Raw genomic sequence first — 14,904 nt, forward strand, 5'->3', positions numbered from 1 at the left:
GGCGCGTAACATTGCGTAGCGCACGGCCGGCCAATCAGAAGGATCCTCACCCTGCGATTTATGAATGAATGAGGTGCTGCGTCTGCAACGCCACACACTAAAAGCGAGAATACTCTGCAGTGATGTAATGCAATCACTCGGAGCGGATTAAAAATAAGTGGTGGATGAAAAATATTACATATAACAAGTTGAGATGTTTCAAAATAACCATAAAAGGACATTAATTTAAAAAAAGTCCAAGGGGCAACAATATGTCATTTGCATTTACCCACAGGAAAAAAATACAAAATGTTCTTCCCAGCTCAAATACCTGCAGACCTGTTGTTCAACCTCATCTTAGCAAAACACCTCACACACACCCCTTCAATTGCCTGTGACCAAACAAGGAACTAAGAGCAGCGCATTTGGCTGACACTGTGTACAAGGGAGTCGTTTTGCCTAACCGCTATGTAAAACTCATAACTGAAGTGTTTTGTGTGAGCACGGCTGGCAGCGACAGAGACAGGGAGGGAGAGCATTTATCTACACGCCTTTCTATGAAGTCAATTTTTGGCACATTGTTCCAGGCTCTCAACTAGCAGTGCACTATGGCGGGTTAACAGTGCCCTCTTTGGTCATACAGTGGGAGACATTAAACATGTGGGCCAGCAGACAGACAGTTGAGTTGAGCAGGTGTAAACACAATAAAAGCAAAGCGACCCACTGCAATCTGCCATTTTGTTCAACCAATTGGGACAAAAGGCTGTAAATTGCATTATGTTTAATTTCTTTTTTTTTTATTTCAATGCAATAGCATGACTGTTGATTAACAACTGATGGAGGACGGTGTGTTTTTATAGGTAAAACTAAAGAGAGCATGCAAAAAGACTTACAATATAACAAACAAAGCTATACTTTGCAGCTCCATGACATAAACTGATTCAACACACATTGCAGAGAAAAAGTTACACATCTAAAAATTGTGAATGAGAAAAGAAAGGGTTGTTTACAAGAGTGTTTCTTAGCTGTAGTATGACCTCATCCTGTTTTCCACTTCTCTTGTGGTAAGGCTGCCATCTAGAGGCCAGCACAACAACTGCTACTACGTTTCACACCAGGTGATGTCATAGTTGGAGAAAGAATGAAAGAGTTGGGGGGGGGGGGGGGGGGGAGTACAACAGAAAGAGAAAGAGGAGAGTACGTGAGGGAGGGGGAGAAGGTGATGTCATGTTTTTTATAGCTTGGTCTTTGTCTAAAAGTGTTCATCAAATGAAGTGGCATCAATCTGATGTGCATATTTGAATTTAAAAACACTCACTCAAAAAGCAAGGGAGTGGGGCCTCTCAAAACATGAGGTAAGAGAAAAAGACTAACAAAGAGGAAAAGACAGAAGACTGCAGAGAGGAATGAAAATGGAATCAAACTAATCCTTCAGCTTTAGCGGAGAGCTGCGAGCCCTTTAATCACTACCCTGCAGACATGGCAGAAAGTGGTAGACAATGGGGAGAAACAATATTCCCAAATGGTTGGTGAAGCCTCAAACTACTTAACGGCATGAAAGAATACCAACCAAGAAGGCTCATGACAGACATCCGACAATGGTATGATAAGACTGAAGCTCTTCATACAACTTAACTATGCATTATATGCATATACTATACTACGCCAACCTTTGCCAGAAGGAGGTCAAGTTGTAGGTTTCGCATGGTTAAATTCCTACTTAGTCATGGCACCTATATATATTTTTTTTTAAATGGTATAAAAAGTGAATCCACTAATTAATTATGTAACTTCTGCCACCTAATTAAAGAGCATATCATCTGTGTGCCTGTCACCTGTGGCAAGCATAGATACATTATTAATAGTAAATACATTTTTGGCCCAATTAAGTGAAATTAGGTCACTGTCCCAAGGTGCACCTGATGCTATCTCACGGCACAGCAGTGCACAGCAATCCCTTAACATACATTTCACGCAGACATTATGACAGTAGATACATATGAGAAACACTTTTAGGCCATAAATATAAAATAATGGAAAAACAGTAAGTTCAGCGGTATATGTCTTCTTGTGCCCCGACTGCGTATTATTATGTTGCTGCACATATCATAATATTTGGAAAATTCATTTAACAAGCATACAATAAGAACCGGGAATTATGAGATTCTACAGAAAAAAAAAAAAAAGAGAACTGAACTATCCATAAAAGCAACTTTTGATCTTATTACCAAGACACTATACCATTATACTGTCTTGAATTGCACTTTTATTTGCAATGGACCTTCAAACAGCTGCAGAAGCAATGTACAGTAATCAGATTGGGAGAAAGGTGGATATATTTGCCGCACAGGAACGAAAGCGAGAATAGAAAACAACTCTGCACCTACTTTCTGACAAATGGTACTTTTATTTAATTATAGATTCAAAGCACCTTGACAGTAAGGCAATTTAAGAATTCCTACTATATAGGCTTTGTCGACATTCAAAAACTCTTACACATCAAAAGTGAATCCAGAGCTCTGAAGGTTAGACAGTGCAGCAGCGATTGATTCTTTTATGTACTGCCGGGTACTTTGCTATTAAACTTCAGCCCGTCATTTTTTGGGCTTCTTAATGGGGGATAATGCACCAGCATTTATATTTTCTGGTCTATAATATGAATTATTTTTCTGAAGTGACTGTGTCTCATCTCAAGTCCTCCGGTGACACATGGCAGGGGGGGTGTAGTTGTCATCTAAGACCTTTAGAAATTAAAAAATAGCTAATAAATGAATATATTTTATGTTTGATCTTTAAATAGTCTTAAAATCTATACAGAACCTAATGACAATTCTTTATAACACTCCCCATAATGAGGGAAGAACTTCTACAACTTGTACTTTCTTCCTGGAGTCTCACACATTAGCTTCCAGAAACATTTTTTCTAAAATTTCAAAAGGATTATCAATTTCAGTAGTCCATCACACAGATCATTACTATAGAATCCCATCTTACTTATAAAACATTTGTTTTTAAAGCATGTGAGATAGCACACAGCACAATGCAGAGCTGAAATGTTGAGGGAGAATTCACGGCAAACAGCGCAACACTGCCCTCTTGTGTTTCATAACATCATTACACAGATTCCGATGCCATATAAGGTACAACTTAATTTGATTTAAAGTGAAATTGCACTTAATCTTCCGATATTTAACGTATGTTTTTCTTTCCTATTAGTATGTATCGTCATTTTAATTGCTGAGTAGATTTCCCATTATTTTAAAACAATACAGATCACAGAAAGTTTCTTACTTGTCATTTTGTATCCGCTGGCAGCAAGCTGTCCCGCCATGTACTCCCCATCTGAGTTGTTGTGACTGCAGCCCCACGTTTTCATCCAAATTTTCTGAGTGCCAGGAATTAGACTGGAAAGATATTTAATAGCAGATAATAAAAATCTGTTCCTTAGCAGGTCATGTGTGCAATGACCTACCTGTCAGCTTGTAGCTCCTCACTGTTCAAAATTTCATTTCTTTTCCTGGCTCTGGGTATGATACTCCTACGAGCAGACTGCCTCTCATGAGGAGTGGGGTCACTAGAGGACACCATGTCCTCAATGTCGTCAATCAGAGACTCACAGGCCGAAGGCATGATCTGAAATAGGAGCAATGCTTTGACAGCAAAATTGAGGATTAACTTCCTATACAACGTGCTGTTGTTAAAGTCTACAATTATTATTATTTTTAGTAAATTCACAAAACCTTGATAATCACAAATACTGGTACATTTGTTAGTACTTGCAAGATGGAGAGTGCACCTTGGTGACGGTCACCAGCCAATCGCAGGACTGCTTGGCTTGCTGGTCTATTTAGGATATGTTCATGCCTGTTGTTATTTTTATTGCATTTGAACATACAGCAATTCATAGTTCATTTAAAGTATATGGCACCAAATCACAATAGAAGTTGTCTCAGGGCACATTACACATGGAGCAGGTAATAAACTTAACAGACATCAGCTATAATCAAAGCACATCTTTAATTGCAAAAAAAAAAAATGGAATTATCTATTCTTTTTTTCTCCTAAACTTTCTCTGTTTATTAAACAACATACAGAAAATATTGTATAAATATTAATGTGTGGGTGTGTGTAACATGTAGATGTGATGTTCTGTTGTTAACCTTGGTTAAACAGGGACCTCTAGTGGTCACAAGTTACCATAGCAGTGCTATGCACATTTTGTATATGTATATGTAGCTAAAGTATACATACTGTAAATATGATTTGAGGACTCTTAATATTATAACAACTTTTTATAACAAGGTAAAATACTGTAAATGTGTTTTCAGAAGTATTTTATTATAACTTTTTTTATGACAAAGTACAACACTGCAACTATGTTTTTAGAACTCTTGTTATAACTATTTTGGGGGGGCTGGGAAAAATCCGCGATGCAGTGAAGCCGCGAGAAACGAACCGCGAAGTAGCGAGGGATCACTCAAAAGATGTTTCCTGCAATCGCACACACAGGGCTAGTGTGCAAATTAAATTTCGAAAATTATTACTATAATCCAAAACCACCATCCGATATCTGATCATATGCCTCGAGATTTAAAGCCAATAAATTAGTATTTCTCTTCTAGGCTTATTTACATTCTCCACATAAACACAATTATAGCATGCGACGCAAAACAAACGTAGATCAAGACATCCGAGCTTGGATCGATCGCTGGCTTTGCCTAAACGTGAATGCACCGATCGTTGTTTTTAATGCACGTGCATGAGACTGCAACGGACTAGCGGTATCGGACGAGTGGTACCGATTTTTACTGTTGCAGAGAAAGGTGTTTGTTTGGAGTCATCCATGTGCTTGGTTGGACCCTGATAGCTGATAGCACGTTTAAAAGACGCGACACCTAGTTTGCCCAGCTATTCATAATGCACTGCAACATTTTAGCCTTACCTCAGTTCAAATGTTGCGACTTGATCACTTAGAGTCCAAATCAAATGCAGAAAACAGCCAAACGAAGCACCAAAACAAACGCGTCAAGACTCCCTGTCCGCCATATTTTCCTGACAGGAGGGCACCGTGAGAGAAGAGGGACAAACTTTATATACTAAGAACGCGATTCAACGGAAGTCTGACTATGAACCCCCAAAATAATAGATAACGGACTTGTTGTGTAATGTTTACGGTGGTGTTGCATCTTGACATTTATCAATTGCATATTGATATGTATTAATTTTCTAATCATAGAAAATCATTAATTATTCATTGCATAAGAATAATGTATGATTAAAGGTAATTTGAGAACATTTATTACAAGTACATATCAAACTACATCTTACTGGGATGGTTTAAAGTGCAAACCGTATAGTCATTGCTGAAATTGGGTCATAAAACGAACTAGATTATAATACAAATGAGAATAAACTATGGTAATTAGTAGGGATAATAGTCTTTTGCTGTAAAGGTTGATTATGTGAATGTTAACCTCCCACCCACAAAATCAAAAGGGAATAATTCTTGCTCAGTTATTTCATTTATTCAAATGTTCAATTACAAAGTCTGACAGTACAAAAGAAATCTCCCAATTCACCCTCCCCAAAACATACAACCACAAGTGATAATTCCTCATTTAACTGATGTTAAAGTAACCTTATGAACACACATCAAAAACACTAACATTAGACATCAGACCAAGAACCGTTCAACCAAATTGGAAAAATCAAAATCCATGTTGGGTTTTTCTTCCCAGTAATTAGTAGATTCAGGCAGTATTTATATGTTTTCCCCATACAAAATATTTTGTTTTGGTGGCTTTGAACCAAATACTTCAGTTTGAATTTGAACCACAACAATTAGAACAGTGCTGTTTAAATGTTTGCTCTTATTTGGAATAATTTCTTTGAGAATAACATTTGCAACAGTCATCATGAAACTTATCTCACCTTGTGTAAGCAACACGATTGACTGTGCATTACAAAAATATCAACATTCCTTTAGAAACACTTGGTGGAAAGGCACAATCTTTCCGAAAACCAGGTCTCAAACACACAAAAGCAGACAACATTGTGACCAGATCCAGAAAAGTTGGCTTGTATATAAAGGAGTATTAAGGCCATTCTGAAAAGAATCATAACAAACAGAACAAAAGTTGAAAGTTTACAAGAGTAAAGTCAGAATTTAAAAAAAGTCATACATTTACAAGAATGACATGACAAAGGTTTGCTAACAGGTTGATGACAATATTTTTCACAAATACCACCGCCTCGCTCTGCCATACATTAATCACGTCATACATATTCACGAAATATTAAAACACTTTAATTTGACAGAATAAACACCACAAGAGGCCACTTCAATTTGTGTTGCTCGTTTTTTGGAGCAAACAAGTGTTTCCGACAGTTGCATAACAGCCTGTTCCCCGCCCCTTGAAATATGGTTTTCATTTTTGGAACTCTGATTTATTCTCATTTTATTTATTTTTTAAATACATAGTGTATTTTCAGTTTGGCCATAATACTCCACAATATTTTCCCACAAAGATTTGACAATTAAATGTGGAAAAGGTCTTACCCACTTTTCATAAACACAAAAGAGTTTTTCATAATCTAAAAAATTAGGTGGGGGGGGGGGGGGGGGGATTAACAGGTAACTGATGACTGGACCTTAACGGGGGGAAAAAAAAAAAAGTAAAACTAAAATTAAGAAAATAACAGCAAAGTCCAAAATAGTTAAAAACTGACACACAGTGTCACAGAAGCAAAGGTAGACACTTGAGCAGTGGACAGAAGTCACTGTTGCCAGTCCCGTGGAGACAGTCATGTCTTGTAATGGCCATTTCAAGAGCTCACAGTTAGGGAGAGTGAGTCAAGGAATATACAATTTGGGCTTAATGAATGGCAAAGACAAAAATTAAACAACGCGCACACACACACACGACAAAATAACTCCTGCAATAAATGTGTCCATACCAAAGTACTCTCTACTGGATATAAAGATAGGACACAAGTGAGACGGGTACAAGAAAGCTTCACTGCTGATACCAAGGTAACCTCCATGACAAAATAAGCAATGGTGACATTTATTCTTATGCCCAATTACTATTGTATTGTCAATCATTTGAGAGGTAGCCCACGGTACCTTGTGCACGAACAATTTGTAGAAAAACCGTTCATTCATCCATTTACACATGGCAGGCTTACTCTAGAGCAAGCAAGATCTGACGTCAACGCGCACAATTGCACAAACACACTAGCGGGTCGGGGGGGAAAAGGGGGAATACTAAGAGCAGCAATACGACCTGCAGCCGCAGGTTTCCCGAGCTTGAGATTCAGATAATTGTGTTTTACCTTCAGTACTTCATCCAAAATATTGAGCCACTGGGAGGGAGAGGGAGCAGTGGCGTTCAATGAGGGATGATGTTCAATGTGGTTGCTTTTTTTTTTTTTGCGATTGACATATTACTAGTTAATTCTAACGGTTTTAAAATCCGGTAAAAGTACATCCTAATAAATCACCTAAAAATACTACTCACCGAGACATGTGTCATACTGCTTAGCAGAAAACATGTCAAATGAAGGTGGTCAATGGTCACCTTTTTGTCCCAGACAGAGCTTTGGGATACTATGACAGGAACACAAAGCCAAATGAGCATTGTGTAGGTGAGGTTACTTAAATTTATTAGGCTAGCAGTTAAGATTAAAGATGTTCCAAAAAGGGCCAGATTTGTCAACCAGAATAAATATGTGACGGCTGTAAAGGCTGACATATTTATTGTATTAATAATATATTTAAGAAATGACTGGTGCAAGGGACCACTTTCATTTCCAAAAAGTATTGTTGAAGATCCAAATTGACATAAAATTCTAGAGGAAATTGAATTTGTTTTACAATATAGTCTATGCACCCACCAGTTCAAACATGGTATTCTGATTAATACTGATTTGTGGATTATGAATTAAGCAGCAAAATTCACCCACCCATCGATTGTTGCTACTTGCTGTTCACTGAAAATGACCCCACAGTGCGTAAGGGCTCAGCTTGTGAACATTACACGACCAAAGCAAGTGAACAGTGGCAAAACTCTTGAGATGAATAAAAACGGGTGGCTTCCACAAACGCAATATTAATCAGAATACTGATTTGACTAGAGGGACCGCATACAACATTGTAAAAACTTTTGACTTTGACTTCCCTCTAGTTCAAGTTAAGGGGTCATCTTAACATGTGCATTCATTTTGCGGCAAAAAAAAAAAAAAAAAAAAAACTCTTTCCTAGCTTCCCTTCACAACCCAAGTGGTGTCTTCTGTTGATGCCGGTCTGACTCGAATCATTTACAAAGGCTAATATTTCTCTTAAAGCATTTTAAGTACCTAGTATCTCCCTTAAGCGTCACAGGAGTCCTCCCAGAGCCTGAGATGGGACATCTTCACCTGAATCTGTTTTTGGGACACCACGAGTACACGTGGCATTTTAGTCTGTCTGGGAACTGGAGGGAAAAACAGCCCTTTTTGTTGAACCTGCTTGTATTAAGGATTGACTTGTACTAACTACAAAGTCAGCCTCCAAGCTCACCGCGTCTTCAGCTCACTGATTCGGATCTGCATCAGCGAGCACTAGCTGCCCAGGAGGTCGTCCAGGCCGAGCGATGGCATCCTATCAAAGTCACAGGTGTCAAACAGGTCGCTGATTCCCTGGTCATCTCCCAAACTCAACAGGTAGTCATCTTGCTCTAGAAGAGGTGGCCCCAGGTTCAAAAAGGGCCCCAGCGATGAGGGCATCTGGTCTTCCGTTTGCTGGAGAAGACTGGTGTACTGTGACGAGATGGGCGAGAGAGTCGTGACGGACACGGTGGCGGAGGTGCCAGTGGACGTTGTCGGGACGGTGGGCTCTGTAGTAGATGAGAGCAATGATCAGTTAGTCATCACTTTGACTGATTGACCGGTTTCAAGCATTTTAAAGTTGGTCACACAATTGTCAATATGTCAGTCAGCTGCAGTCATAATTTTGGGCGGGCACAGTCCAAGTAGCTAACGACAAACCCAAGTGCCGCACACCTCACACGCAGCGTACAATAAATTGACTAATCATGCACGGGTATCTTGGCGACATGCGGGTTTTTATTGGTGGTCGTCGGGGGGGGGTTTAAGCAGACCTTGAGGGACTTTGAGGAAAGGCGAGTTCCCATTGATGTCCATGCCGCCATTCTTCACCGGACTACTGTGATCATTCTCGTCTGGACACAACAGAACCTCTATAGGACCTCTGGTACTGGTCAAATGGATGGATAGACTCTGAGGAAAGAAAGATTTTGTTTAAAATGGGGAGGTGGTGGAGAGGTGAATTTTTAGAGTGATTGAAAGAAAGAACACTGTATAAATATAATTTTTCCACTAATGCATACAATTCCAAAATGTGCACTCATGTCGGGCTACACCAAAAAAGACGACTGCGCTTGTTGCTTCGTGAGAAGTGCAAGAATGGCATCGCCTGCAGTCTGAGCACATACCTCATCAGGGTCCGATACTTCTAGCTTCGTGTCTGTGGGCGCTTTGATAACAATAACAGTCTGATCATGAAGGTCCCCGATCTGATTGATGTCTTCATATGTGACATAAGCAAATGTAATCGGATGGTCAAAGAAAATTGATGAATTTTAGACTGTTATGGACAATTAGGATGAAACACACATGCAGGTTATATTGGTTCTGTACCATCAGGGGTAAAATGAAAAGTGTAAAAATGGCTCTGAGCTTATTTTACTCACACAGGGACAAGCCACACTGTTCAGGGAGTATGCATGGTACATTCACATGTTCTGACTACAGGGCTTCATATTAGATACAAGCCCAGACCCGCAGTCCACACCTAAAAACTACATGTGACGCATCAGATAGCTGAAAATTGTAGCTATTAATCTAGTAAAACAGATGGATCATTTATTTGTAACATTACCATAGATTTCAAATCTAAAATGTTGTTTGAAATAACATGTTCTATATACCCCCAGCTGATGAATATTGCATTTGAGGCATAAGAATTCAGTTTTTCATCCATTCCAGGATAGCATTTTTAGATTGGTGGGGGCACATGGAACATATTACAAAGTTTAGACTTTGCCGAGAGTTAGAGTTGTTAATTGCCGGTAATGTTTGTGCAGAAAGAGAAAACAGGTGTTGCTGACAGAGTGCCACCGGACCTCTCAAGATCACAGCACTGACCCGAAGAACAAAACAAGAAAGGATATTTCTCATTGCTCGGCAACTCGCTCATGTGCTTCGCATCCAGGCTGCATCTTTGGATGAGCTGCTCGAGTCTGCGCTCTTCTTCCGCCAGTGCAGTAACTTCTGCCGTCAGTCTTTGTCTCTGGTTCAGTGAGCCCTCAACCTCCAACAGACTACAGCCCCTGTGAGCGCCAAACGATTAGAAACGCGCTTCTCCCGCAGTCGTGGTGTTGAATACACGCAATGGGAAAAGTAGCACAGTAAGATAAAAGGGGCATGTCAACTTACATCCATTGAATGTTGTTCTTTGATTTCTTCTTGATGAGGTGAATGCCCTCAAGTACATTAGTGATGTCATACAGCCTTCTTTTCTGCACCTAAAGTCAGGAGGAAAGACAAGCCATACAAATACCCTTCACCACAAAACATTAATACAATTTATGTTAAAATGTGTTTTATTGCATACAAAGTTTTAAAAGTGTACCCGAGCGAATACATCAAGAATTTTTTTTTTTTTTTAAACTGAATGCAAATATATTGAACATAAGGTTAAATACAACAGAACACTTTTTCATATACCACTAGAGGGAGGCAGTGTTCCACTGGTGGTACTAGTACCACAGTTTGAGAATCAGAGCAAATACATGTATGACATTTAAAAAGCCAAAACAACTCCACACTAGCATACGTTTCGAAATCCATTGTGCCTTGGGCTGTCATCTATCACAATTCCATTTTTGTTGTCTTTTTTTTTTTTTTTAATCAGTCTCCCACTGCCACAAACATAAGCACCTGTTGTGTCTGTTACTGTGCTGTGTGTGTGTCTCAACCTAATTTGGCATGGCTCTATTCCAGCCACATAATTGGTTCAGCATGGAGAATGTGTCATCATTGGGTAGTCGCACTGTCCTTCAAAACACGGACAATTGCAATCTAAGGAAGTCTCTGGAGCATGTCGCGTGTTCTTTCGCGATATATATCCAAGTCATTTCACCGCCTAGCCCTATCCAGCACCTAATGTGGCTGCTAGAAGATCTACAGTAGCATCAATAGGCAGCTCCTTGGTTTGAGGCGTGGCGTACCTGCAACGTTTCCGCAGCAATGTTTAGGTCCAAAACCCCATCAACAGACTGAGCGAGCAGGTCCACAAACTTCTTTGTTAGGAGGCCCAGGGACGTGTCATACCGCGTCCTCTCTGGCGGAGACTTGGGCGCTGCAAAGGAAAAACACATGTTAAACTATAACCCATTGGCCATACTATAAATGTTCAACATTTGTATTGCAACAAAGTTATCTTAAACAGCCTTTTTGTGTTTGATTGGAATAACACTGAGATACCCCATTATTGTAAGATAAAAATGTAAGACTGTCTAAATATAACTGAGATGTGTGCACAAAAAAAGATCTCAGAGCAGCCATGGCACATTAAAAAATCTATTGAAAAAAAAATACTTTCTCCATGTGTTCTTACTGAGAAACAGTAAAAGTAAATCTCATATCTATCAGACACTATCTTTGCCCAAAAAAAAAGAACAATTGTTCTGCTAACAAAGGCCTCCTCCAAGCAAAATAGATTAAATGTTATTTTTTAACATGGCCATTGTCTGTTCAATGAGAAAGTGCTTTTTTTTGTGTGCCGGCTGCCTCACCAGACTTAAAGCACAATTATAATAATGTATAAAATAATATGTACAAAGGATTTACTTTTCGGTGTTTTTAAATGTGCTCCATTGGCTATTGTAGCTCTGCCTCTTGGAGTCCTTGGTGGTTCCGACTGGTACTGGTGGTCTGAATCGTCAAGAGCCAGTCGCCTTTTGGCCTTCAAGAAGGATATGGAATGGAAAATTTAATTTAAACATTAGCATGCATTGATGGACTGAGTGGCCTTAAAATGCTTGTCTGATTTCAAGCCCCATTATCATTTTTTTTAGACAATCATATTAACATGCTACAATTTGAAGTTTTGAATCTTTTCTAGTAGTATCATGTCACCTTGAAACAGACATGACTACTGAATTCAACCTGATGACTTTGTCTGATCAAATTTTAAGTCGAACCAATTTATGTTGTTTAAGCTTTACAAACCCAACAATACTCTTAAGGTTGTCAACATTTTTAGACTTTTCAACAAACTCCCAAAACTTTTCTTCAGACAGCAAGTCCACTTTGGTGTATGTTTTGCAGGGCAATGCAGCATGCCGAAGATGCAGCCCACCTAAAAAGTGTCATACAAGACACATCCTTTTTTTAATCATACCACAACAGATCTTGCACATTTTATTCAGACTAGTCGGTAAGTCCCACGTCCCCTGTTGACAATCGAAATGTCAGCCATTTTATATCAGCAAGCAGCTCCCCTCACCCCGTCTGCTCATGGCTTTGGCCTCACAAACACGCGAGTTCACCTCGAGAAATTAACTGTTTACAACGCAAAGAGTTACAATAACCAACGCCCGAATAAAGCTTACACTTTCCGTGTGGTTTATGCATGCTGGAAGTACAGGAAATATGCAAAGTAACACTAAAGGCAACAAACTCGGGTTTCACTAAGAAAGGCATCATCATGTTGCACTTTATTCAGTGGAGTCAGTAAACATCCACTTGTTGGAACTTGTTAAAACCTCTTCGAAAAAGAAGAATTAGTCCCCGCCTCGTCAACATTACGACTAGCCATGACAGCTAACTCATTTTCATGCTTCAATACAACTTGCATCTTAATCGACGATTTGACGCTGTCGACTGGTGATAAAACTGAGGTGAATCTAAAGTGTTGTCAAGAACGAGGATATTAAGTGGAAGGCAAACGTCAACTAGCTAAAGAGTCGAAATGTGCAAACGTGGAGCAAAAACAACCGAATACCACCCCAACCCCCCCAAATTTAAGGACTAAGAGAGCAGCCACTAGGCCACCGCTAACGTTGCTCATCTCTTACCAATGTTTCCATCTGGCAGCGAGGCTGGGGTGAACTCAAAAGCATCACGAAGTTAGCACAGCGAGCTGTTCGCACACCAGTGTACACAATGTCAACATGGAGCCATTTTATATGGTCGTTTTTCTTATCTGACCCACCCTCAAACCAACAGAGGTCCACTTGGACAACTAGTAGTAGTTAGTTAGCTGCCCGGCTAAAGCTGGGTCGTGGGACCGGCTAAGTGGCTAGCAGCTAGCTGGCAGAACAACAAGCTCGGCTAACCTTAGCAGGCTAGCCTTGTGTCGTGTTTCGGGTTGTTAGTACCACACAAAATGCATTCAAACGTGATGTTTTGGGAGGATTACCGGTGGTCTCCCCAATGCGGGTCGATGTCCTGTTCCATTTGCTGCAGCTTGTTGGGGTGTTGTGTAAATGTTGTTTATCGAGGGCTCGGATAAACATACATTGGAGGTCTGGGTAACGTTGCAAGGCGGCGGTGTCGTTATTATTTGGATATAAGTAGCGTTGCCTTGTACAGGGTTTAAACGATCCGAGAGCGCTGTCAAAATGATATTATTGTCTAAATGGGAGCCCCCAACGCCCGCTAAAATCACTTTGTCCGGAGCCGAAGAGATCCCTCTTCTCATCTTGTTCTCGGGTAGCCCCTTTTCTTGTCTCGACACTTTCAAGCCGCTCCGCTTGCTAATCCAGCGCAATTGTTACAAAAATAATCAGACCAAAGCGAAGATAAAAGTCTGAATCATCGACTTTCGAAAAGTATTTGGCCTCGTGTACGTGCATTTAGGCAGATGCAATGGATTAGAAAGTAGCGCAACTCTCGTTTTAGCCCGTCGAGAAATGGCTTCAGGAAACGGCCTGATGAATGAAGGGATACGGTTTACGCGCTCAAGAGCCCTCCCGCGAAACTCAGATTTCCCGGGAAGATTTCAAACAAAATTTACATACTGAAGACTATTGGCGGATTAGTTGACAGTCTCCGCCCTGTTTCTGCTGAATCTGCCCAATCACATCGCGGAGTCCCGTGCGCCACGTGCTCATTGGCAGTTGTAAACAGCCGACGTCACTTGCAAACGTGCTGTAATCCTCAACTAGGGCGCTAGATGGCACTAGCAACTAACTACAAAATTGAATATAGGTGCAGTTTGTGATTATTAAAACTCTTTGTTGCTCTTTGTTCATGGAATATGCTAGTAAAACTAAGTAAAAGAAACTGATTTTATTTTTGTTTGTTGCTGCCTAGAACTCCTTGGAAAATAATTGTGTGTTTTTTATTTCAATGAGATATTGCATTGGAAAAAAAGACGGGGGGTCAATAAATCCGTTTTCATAAATTAAAGCATGGGTTTGAAATTGTTCAGCGTTGGCACGTCAGTGTGATAATTTTCTCATTAGCTCTTCCTTAATGAAAAATAAATAAAAGTGTAACAATGATTGTGGATCCGATGTGACTAATGCAGCAATCAGAGACTAAACTGTTCAAGAGCAGATAAACCCTATTTAAAGAGGGAATTTACAACGGAAAACATAAATTGATACACTTGTACAGTCTAATAAACACAAAGTTGATTATTATTAATTCACCATCTGTAAAGAAACACAAGCATTACTCGTCACGTGGGACAAAACACAGATTGCCACAAAAGCTTAAAAAAAATTGTAGAATTTAAAATTGTACCGTAAAATTTACCAGTTTATATGTAGCCCTTTTTCTAAGCCACATAAATGTTCTTTGATTCAATTTGATTGGATTAACTCACTGAGGTTAACAGCATTTTAAAAACAA

The 14,904-nt window shown here is 39.7% G+C and overlaps 2 protein-coding genes across 6 annotated transcripts in view; both read right to left on the bottom strand.

The window, feature by feature from the left end:
• Positions 1–5,043, bottom strand: part of cdkal1 (CDK5 regulatory subunit associated protein 1-like 1) — a 130,198-nt gene extending 125,155 nt beyond the window's left edge. Inside the window, exons 1-4 of one of the 4 annotated variants that reach the window (XM_037273759.1) lie at positions 4,922–5,043; positions 3,776–3,822; positions 3,452–3,612; positions 3,271–3,383 (exon numbers count right to left, since the gene is read on the bottom strand). In XM_037273759.1, the coding sequence (XP_037129654.1) occupies positions 3,271–3,383; positions 3,452–3,609 (271 nt within the window). In that variant the 5' untranslated portion in view covers positions 3,610–3,612; positions 3,776–3,822; positions 4,922–5,043. Of the gene's footprint in view, positions 1–3,270; positions 3,384–3,451; positions 3,630–3,755; positions 3,823–4,921 lie in introns of all 4 variants that reach the window. The other 3 variants (XM_037273760.1, XM_037273761.1, XM_037273762.1) reach the window with 3 other exon arrangements.
• A 999-nt stretch (positions 5,044–6,042) lies between these two features.
• Positions 6,043–13,972, bottom strand: LOC119135819 (transcription factor E2F3-like). 2 transcript variants are annotated; one of them, XM_037273765.1, is made up of 8 exons: positions 13,466–13,972; positions 11,893–12,007; positions 11,271–11,401; positions 10,477–10,565; positions 10,212–10,370; positions 9,474–9,588; positions 9,120–9,258; positions 6,043–8,855 (listed from the first exon to the last, which is right to left on the bottom strand). In XM_037273765.1, the coding sequence occupies exons 1-8, from the start codon at positions 13,745–13,747 to the stop codon at positions 8,581–8,583; spliced, it is 1,305 nt and encodes a 434-aa protein (XP_037129660.1). In that variant the 5' UTR covers positions 13,748–13,972; the 3' UTR covers positions 6,043–8,580. The 2 variants fall into 2 exon arrangements, with proteins under 2 accessions (XP_037129660.1, XP_037129661.1); XM_037273766.1 differs by lacking the exon at positions 13,466–13,972 and adding an exon at positions 13,122–13,269.
• Positions 13,973–14,904: the final 932 nt, after the last annotated feature.

This window comes from Syngnathus acus, chromosome 16, assembly GCF_901709675.1.
Source record: "Syngnathus acus chromosome 16, fSynAcu1.2, whole genome shotgun sequence".
NCBI classification, from domain to species: domain Eukaryota; kingdom Metazoa; phylum Chordata; class Actinopteri; order Syngnathiformes; family Syngnathidae; genus Syngnathus; species Syngnathus acus.

What these genes read in the sequence shown, in the direction of transcription:
- LOC119135819 (XM_037273765.1), bottom strand. Translation starts at nt 13,747, where the DNA reads ATGAGAAGAGGGATCTCTTCGGCTCCGGACAAAGTGATTTTAGCGGGC. An exon ending in CCGCATTGGGGAGACCACCG is followed by an intron (nt 12,008 to 13,465) that starts GTAATCCTCCCA and finishes TCCTTCTTGAAG; the next exon opens with GCCAAAAGGCGACTGGCTCT. An exon ending in ACATTTAAAAACACCGAAAA is followed by an intron (nt 11,402 to 11,892) that starts GTAAATCCTTTG and finishes TTTCCTTTGCAG; the next exon opens with CGCCCAAGTCTCCGCCAGAG.